General features: G+C 39.8%; 1 protein-coding gene and 1 long non-coding RNA gene across 2 annotated transcripts; both read left to right on the top strand.

Moving 5' to 3' along the window:
• Positions 1–208: 208 nt before the first annotated feature.
• On the top strand, positions 209–7,646 carry LOC121562139. The gene is made up of 16 exons (XM_045218531.1): positions 209–481; positions 921–986; positions 1,777–1,863; positions 2,059–2,136; positions 2,266–2,337; positions 2,433–2,531; positions 2,666–2,770; positions 2,994–3,092; positions 3,217–3,264; positions 3,385–3,465; positions 3,580–3,691; positions 3,762–3,823; positions 4,089–4,135; positions 6,703–6,772; positions 6,861–6,950; positions 7,421–7,646. Exons 2-16 carry the CDS (start codon positions 951–953, stop codon positions 7,595–7,597), a joined length of 1,263 nt encoding a protein of 420 aa, XP_045074466.1. The 5' UTR covers positions 209–481; positions 921–950; the 3' UTR covers positions 7,598–7,646.
• Positions 7,647–7,673: 27 nt separating this feature from the next.
• On the top strand, positions 7,674–8,372 carry LOC123487308. The gene is made up of 3 exons (XR_006659722.1): positions 7,674–7,729; positions 7,834–7,938; positions 8,114–8,372. It is a non-coding gene; the product is annotated as an uncharacterized LOC123487308 (long non-coding RNA).
• Positions 8,373–8,799: the final 427 nt, after the last annotated feature.

Raw genomic sequence — 8,799 nt, 5'->3', positions numbered from 1 at the left:
TCAATTGAGTCCCAAATGGCACCCTATACCCTATTCCCTATTTTTTACCAGGGCCAATAGTTATATGGTCAAAAGGCTCTGGTCAATAGTAGTTCACTAAATAGGGAATATGGTGCCATTTAGGACTCAAATAATGACATGATGATGGCTAGCAAAGCCCAGAGGAGATTTGATATTTTTTACAGTGTAGCCCTAGATGCTATGGAATTCCACTATTAACAACAACAAACGAACATGCTCCTCTGAAACCAAACCTTTGCTTTAGGTTTAATTGAACATATTGGTACATTATGCAGACACATAAATACAATGTGATATCACACAATATAAAATACAAATAAAATATAAGATCAGCCTAACTACATGGACAGATGTCTGGTGTCTTGCAGTATTTCTTAAACTTAGAGAAAATTATCCTTTATTGTTTATTCATAAAGATCATGAGCCCACCCTGGACCAGGAGGACCCAGTCCTTGTTCAGGTAATAATGTAGGCCTATCAATAGTCTGAGTACCGGTCTGTTTCTACTCTCTTGCCAATTCCATCGTTGGCAATATGATATTTGCATAACAATCCAATAAGGTTGTGGGCAGAAAGCTGAAACAGACTGGCACCCAGGCTATAACAATACTGCTTCTGTAGCAGGATTGGTTCAATAACAATCGGACATTCAAACTGTAATTTTACTCACTCGAAAATTGATCCTTAGTTTGTAGATGAGGAGGTTGGCAGCGGCCCTGTCTGGCTTTAATCCCTTGGTCTGGACCTCTGTGGGTTCCCAGCTCTGTAAATCCAACGATACTGATCATCTCTAGTTTTTAAGACTAGTTTATGTAACTTAAACATAAACAATACGTTTTCTGAAGAACAATATGGAAATACATTTCTGTAAACATATTCCCTATTTTTTATAACTGCAGCCAACTTATTACCTTACCCATGCTGGGAGGATGCTGGTGAGAGAGCTGGCAGTGTTAAACACACAGGTAACCATGCAGATTATTGGACAAAGCTAATCTGATATAATAGGCAGGATTACCTTCAGTATCCACTATGGTAGTGGGATACTTTGATGTACTTAAACCTATTCCCTAATTTTCTTACAGATTTTCATGAATGAGCAACACATTTTCATCTCTCATGCTGGCACGATGGTATGGGATGAACAGTTTTCTCAGCCTGAAGAGGTAGCCATTCACATGCAGGTACTTTAGACATGTTCTTAACATTTATAACTCAGACCTGTGTGTTTCAACTACTATCATTGCAGTGGCCTCCTCTTGCAATCCACCCCTATACCAGTCTTTCACTCCTATACCAGTGTATCATTCAAACTGACTCTTAAATTGATCCTGTCTTGTTCCTTAGTATGTGGATGAGGAGGTTCGGCAGCAGCCCTGTCTGGCTTTAATCCCTTGGTCTGGACCTCTGTGGGTTTCAAGCGCTGTAAGTCCATCCATTCTGATACTCTCTGGTCTTTAGACTGGTTTATGTAACTTAAACATAAACATGACGTTTTCTAAAGAACAATATAGAAATACATGTCTGTAAATATATTTCCTATTTTTCTAATAGTCTGTAACACTGCAGCCAATTTATTACCTTACCCATGCTGGGAGGATGCTGGTGAGAGAGCTGGCAGTGTTAAACACACAGGTATCCATGCAGATTATTAACCAATGCTCATCTGATCTTATAGGGATAATTAACCTTCAGTATCCACTTTGATAGTTGAATACTTTGATGTCTTTAAAGCTGTTCCCTTATTTTTACCAGATTTTCACGATGGAGCAGCCTATTTTCATCTGTTTCACTCCAGCTAGGAGGATGGTATGGGAGGAACTGTCTTCTCAAAATGAACAGGTAGCCATTCATATGCAGGTACCTCATAGGTTTCCTTAACCTTTAAACACAGACCTGTGTAGTTCAACTGCCAATTGTCTTAGAATCTATCATTGCAGTGGCCTCCTCTTGCGATCCTCCCTATACCAGTCTGTCACTTCTATACCAGTCTCTCATTCAAACTGACTCTTAAATTGATCCTGTCTTTTTCCTTAGTATGTGGATGAGGAGGTTGGGCAGTGGCCCTGTCTGGCTTTAATCCCTTGGTCTGGACCCTTGTATGTTCCTGTCTCTGTAAGTCTATCCATTCTGATACTCTCTGGTCTTTAGAGGATATTAAACACTAACATCAAGTCACTAGTTTTCTATAAAACAATATAATGAACATGTCTGTAAACATATTCCGTCTTCTTCATCTCCAAGCCCAAACCAGTCTACTATCTCACCCGTGCTGGGAGAATTCTGGTGAGAGAGCTGGCAGTGTTAAACACACAGGTAACCATTAACATTATTAACCAAAGCTCATCTGATCTTATAGGGAGAATTTCCTTAATTTGATGGCTTTACCCTATTCCCTCTTCTTTTCACAGACTTCCAAATTGGTTACTGAGGAGCCTACCTTTCACCTCACTGAAGCGGGGAGGCTAGTGCTTGACGAACTGTCAGCACCTTTAGATAGCCATTCACAGGTAGCCATTCACATTATTAGACAGTCATAGAGTATTAGTAATAGTACACATTAACATGTCCTCTATCTCCACAATTGTGTTTTTTATTAATCACAGAGAAACCTCTGAAATTAGGGGATGTCTTTGTTTTTCAGCCAAATAGTGAAGACTCTCGTTTTCCCTATGAGAAGTTGCAGCTGGTTGGGAACTGGGGTTCGTTTCATTTCCATTACTGGAAGATCCATTATAGACGAGTGCAGGTACTTCAGACATATTCTTAACACTAATGAACACACCTGTATATTTTAACTCCCATTTGTCTCTGGGGTTTCTTTTGTATGTCTGGCCCTAATTGAAACGTAGGGGAAAGTTGTTATATCACTGCCAGTAATGATAGTCAAAACTTCGCCTGCCAAATGATATAGAAATCTATAGTTAAAATATAGAGAAAGGTCTGCAGACTGAAGGCGTTTTTTCTTTTAGCAAAATGAAGAGGACTTGCATCACCTGTGCATTGTGAGGGGAGTGGAGAAACAGCTGTGGTGGAGCAGAGTCATTCAGGAAAAAATCCTGGATCCATGGGTGAGAGATTCTCAACTGATCTTTCATCTCAAATGCACCTGATTTGTGTCAAATGATGCACACAATATAGGGCTACTTATATTTCCTGGATGAAATGTAATGTTTCCCTGTGTCTCTTTTAAAGGGTCTTGTCCAGGTGGTCCTCACCAACAAGGAGCTGACTGGTATTAAGGTACAGTCAAACACTTTTTCACCCCCCAAAAATGGGAAGTGGCAAATGTCCATTTACCTGTTTCAATAAATGTTGACAGAAAATGAAATGAGACATTTGAATTTCTATCCTCATTTTTAGTTCCTTGGTAGAAGGATCTATGGACTCAGGTCCTGCCTTGTCAAGATGAGGTCTGAGTTCACCTATTATGAGGATGCCCAGGTATAACTCGTTGTTTCTCTGTGCTAGGATTTATTTCAGTGTTTGGTTGAGGGGTTTTTAATATTGTGGTTTTCAATGTTGGGCTTACAGTGTCACATGTTGTGTGTTAAACAGCAGGTGGATATCTCCCACCACAGTGGAGGGGTTCCAGGAGAGGGGGATGAGATGACGTCGTATCAGTTCTCCACCTCTGACATCATCACCACCCCTCATGAACCGTTCTCTGGCTCCTCTCACCAGTTCCCCCAGGATTCTCCCCCTCCCCCTCCCCCTTTCCCTTCCGATTCCCCTCCCAGTCCCCCCTCCACCTTACCACTCCACCCAGGACCAGGACCAGACCCCTGACAGCACTCCTCACGTAAAACTCTTTCTACAGTCAATAGCACTTTTTTCTTTGTTTTACTGACATTTGTACTTGTGTGTACAGGTGTGTGTCTAAGTGTCATTGTGTTCAAAACACAATGTTTTGGTATCGACAGGTTTGTAATGTCTGTCAAGGGTAAAGTTTTTAGGTCAAGATGAAAGTATTGTTATGATGTCACTGAATGTTTTGTCTGCTTTAGTTGATGTTGCAGGTGAAATGCAGTTTAGTAGAGTTGATGTTAATGTGATGTCTGCTTTAGGAGTTTGTGGAGGAGCAAAATAATGTTGCAGATGTGCCCCAGCTGTGGTGAGTTTGCTTTAATGTGTTCATCTATAGTAAAAACATTTGCTTTGAAATAATCTGCCCAATATTGTACTAATACAGAAGTAGGACCTTAATAATCATTTTACTGCAGTGGGCTAGATCAGGGTCACACAGTGTGTTTCTTAATAGTCTTAAACAAATCTACTTTGAAGGAAAAGTATACATTTCACACATATGGATATGGTCTTAAAAAAAGAAGACACCTTTACCATGTCAGATATAGAGTTGAAACACTTTCTATACAGTACCAGTCAAAAGTTTGGACACACCTACTCATTCCAGGTTTAAAAAATAAAAAAAATCTATATTGTAGAACAGGTTTCTTCAATTCCGGTCCTGGAGGGCCGAAACACTTCTGTTTTTTATTTCTACCTGGTAGTTAATTGCACTCACCTGGTGTCCCAGGTCTGAATTAGCCCCTGATTAGAAGGAGAGGATGAAAAACAGAGGTGTTTCGGCCCTCCAGGACCGGAATTGAAGAACCCTGTTGTAGAATAATAGTGAATACCTCAAAACTATGAAATAACACATATGGAATCATGTAGTAACAAATAAAGTGTTAAACAAATCAAAAAATTTCACTTTTGAGATTTTTCAAAGTAGCCACCCTTTGCCTTGAGGACAGCTTTCCACACTCATGGCATTCTCTCAACCAGCTTCATGAGGTAGTCACCTGGAATGCATTTCAATTAACAGGTGTGCCTACTTATAAGTTAATTTGTGGAATTTCTTTCCTTCTTAATGCGTTTGAGCCAATCAGTTGTGTTGTGACAAGGTAGGAATGGTATACAGAAGATAGCCCTATTTAGTAAAAGACCAAGTCCATATTATGGCAAGAACAGCTCAAATAAGTAAGAGAAACGACAGTCCATCATTACTTTTAGACATGAAGGTCAGTCAATTCGGAACATTTCAAGAACTTTTTAAAGTTTCTTCAAGTGCAGTCGCAAAACCATCAAGCACTATGATGAAACTGGCTCTCAGGAGGACCGTCACAGAAAAGGAAGACCCAGAGTTACTTCTGCTGCAGAGGATAAGTTCATTAGAGTTAACTGCACCTCAGATTGCAGCCCAAATAAATGCTTCACGAAGTTCAAGTAACAGACACATCTCAACATCAACTGTTCAGAGGAGACTGCATGAATCAGGCCTTCATGGTCGAATTGCTGCAAAGAAACCACTACTAAAGGACACCAATAAGAAGAAGAGACTTGCTTGGGCCAAGAAATATGAGCAATGGACATTAGACTGGTAGAAATCTGTCCTTTGGTCTGATTAGTTCAAATTTGAGATTTTTTGGTTCCAACCGCCGTGTCTTTGTGAGACGCAGAGTTGGTGAACGGATGATCTCCGCATGAATAGTTCCCACTGTGAAGCATGGAGGAGGAGGTGTGATGGGTGCTTTGCTGGTGACACTGTCTTTGATTTATTTAGAATTCAAGGCACACTTAACCAGCATGGCTACCACAGCATTCTGCAGCGATACGCCATCCCATATGGTTTGCGCTTAGTGGGATTATCATTTGTTTTTCAACAGGACAATGACCCAGCACACCTCCAGGCTCTGTAAGGGCTATTTGACCAAGATGGAGGGTGATGGAGTGCTGCATCAGATGACCTGGCCTCCACAATCACCCGACCTCAACCCAATTGAGATGGTTTGGGATGAGTTGGAGCGCAGAGTGAAGGAAAAGCAGCCAATAAGTGCACAGCATATGTGGGAACTCCTTCAAGACTGTTGGAAAAGCATTCCATGTGAAGCTGGTTGAGAGCATGCCAAGAGTGTGCAAAGCTGTCATCAAGGCAAAGGGTGGCTACTTTGAAGAATCTAAAATCTAAAATATATTTTGATTTGTTTAACACTTTTTTGGTTAGTACATGATTCCATATGTGTTATTTCATAGTTTTGATGTCTTCACTGTTATTCTACAATGTAGAAAATAGTAAAAATAAAGAAAAACCCTTGAATGAGTAGGTGTGTCCAAACGTTGACTGGTACTGTACATCACAAAAGACTGAAATATAACAAAACCGTTTGACATAGAAAAACCAGATTTTCTGCATTATTAAAAATCATTTTGATTAACTATGAAATTATGAAAAAGATTAATATCATTACACCCATGAGGCCACTAGAGGGCGAGTTGGTCATTTGACTGCAGGAAAGGGTCTACTTTAAGCCAGTGTGCTACAGCAGGGAAATAATCCTGCAGCAACAGCAAATATGAATTATTATGTGGATTATAATTTTCATTTTTGTAGGGGTTGATACATTTTTTGGGCAAATCAGTCTGACATTTCAAAGTGAAAATTACAAACTTTAAAAGCCTTTTTAAAACTAAAATACACTATAAGTTTAATTTCCTGCCGTGCAGGAAAATTCTCAGCAACAAAAGAGTGATCAAATGAAGGTCCTACATTGGTATGGTCTGTCTGAATCCTGCAGTTGTAACATAGGCTAACATAAGAGGATATCTTCATATCATGGCATTGATGTATGCTTTATCTCCTTATGTTGCACATGTGTTACTAAACATTTATATTTACAGGAGTTACTTTGGAAACCAAGGGACAACCAACTTCTCTCTGAGGCTGGCCGGTATCCGACATGCTATGGAGGTGTGAAATTGTGAATTTAGCACCTTTTTGTATTTCATTTGATGAACATTTCTGGACTATTTGTAAATGTATTGTCTTGTTCTCACAGGCTCTGACATCCTCAGACAGTACCTCCCTTAATTACCTCACCCACGCTGGGAGGATGGTGTTGAGCGGATTGTCCGAGCTCAACCAGCAGGTAACCATTCACATAATTGTAGAGTTCATCAGACCAGATATACAGTATAGTTCCCACATAGATGTCATTTCAACGTCTAGTTTTGAGTTACATTTGGTTGAGTTGTCAACTAATGTGAATTCAATGTGAAATCAACAAAAACATTGACCATGTCATTGGATTTAGGTTAAAAGTTAGGTGAAAAAAAGACTAAATTCCCTTACGTTGATGACTTTTTCAAATCCAATCAGTTTTCCACGTTGCTTTAACATCATCACATTACATTTTTTTGTTAAAATGACATAGAAACTACGTTGATACAACAAGTCTTTGCCCAGTGGGTTACATTTAGGCAACAGTGATTCATAGGTTTTAGTTGAAAAGTTCCAATGTCTTACAAGCAAAACAATCAGAGACCGTCTGAATTACAGACCTGAATCTTTGATTTTATGATCTAAGTTTAAGGAATTGTATGATTGTTTTGTTTTGAGGATGTGAGGCAGTTTCAGCAGGCCTACGACCTCCTGGTGAACTTCATTAATGAGCCAGCAAACAGGGAGCGACTAGAGCAAGAGATGGCTCTTGTAGGAGTAGGTTTACATGCAAGTTTGAGCGTTAGCTGTAGGCACAGTCTGCTCATCCAACATCTACTCAATGAGACTTTCTAAAGTGCTTGTCAATGAAGATTATGTAATTAGCGTATTTGTTTGACTTCAGATCGACCGCATCAACCTGTGGATGTATTTTATGAATTCGTTCTACTAAGCCTTCTAGAAGGAAAAACATCTCTTCCTACATCTGTAAGTGGCCCTAAGAATGTAAAAATCCTGTTGTTTATCTATCCTATCCACACTGTTGTATCAAGCCTGTAGACACTCACTCATGTCCCCTGTTCCTTCTCCAGAGGCCTGGTAGCTTCTTTTATCTGCTCATGGAAGTGATAATGAGGATTCACCCTCCTGGAGGAGCCTGGACAGAGGCTGCTCGGAACTTCTACCTCCTCATTAAGGTACATCTCTCTCTCTCTCTCTCTCTCTCTCTCTCTCTCTCTCTCTCTCTCTCTCTCTCTCTCTCTCTCTCTCTCTCTCTCTCTCTCTCTCTCGAGCTGTGTGTGATGGTTTGTTCATCATTATCTTTGTAGTTGGTCATTAAATAATAGTTGATGATGTGTCTGTTGTCGTCAGGGCCAGATGAAGGCGTGGCTGGACTCCATCTTCAACCTCGATGAGTCCATCTATGAAAGCCCACAGATGCTCTCGGGGCAGGTGATGGGGAATCTAGAAATGCAGGTTGAGTTCCTCCTGTCCAGCCTGGATTAAGGGTCCCAAACTGAGCTGAGGATCACTAACACAAAATAAAGTTTTTTGCATTTAAACATTATCTGTCAATCGTAAACTAACTTTACATAATGTGTGGGGGAGAGTGGGGTAAGTTGAGCCATTTTTTACATTCAGTATCACTCCGTCAAGGGAAATATAGTATTCTTTCTAACAAAGATATCTACATATATTTCAACTTGCCATTGGCTCAACCATTGGCTCAACTTACCCCAAGGCAAACATTTTGACTTTATTAGCCCACACAGCTATAATGATGCACTTTCATGCCAGGTTTAGGACCTCATATTAAAACTTATAGAGACCCCAACTGATGTATAGAACAATCTTTAAATTATCTACTTTGGTTTAGGTACAAGCATAATGAAACCTCTAAAACAATAAATTAATTTGACTTGGTGAAAATCTGTTTTTTGGACCTTACTTGCTTACCACTTTTTCTATGTGGTTTCTTTCTTCATAATAATAATATGCCATTTAGCAGACGCTTTTATCCAAAGCGACTTACAGTCATGTGTGCATACATTTTTACG

Source organism: Coregonus clupeaformis, unplaced genomic scaffold (genome assembly GCF_020615455.1).
Source record: "Coregonus clupeaformis isolate EN_2021a unplaced genomic scaffold, ASM2061545v1 scaf1631, whole genome shotgun sequence".
Taxonomy (NCBI): domain Eukaryota; kingdom Metazoa; phylum Chordata; class Actinopteri; order Salmoniformes; family Salmonidae; genus Coregonus; species Coregonus clupeaformis.
This window is presented reverse-complemented; position numbering and strand designations above follow the sequence as displayed.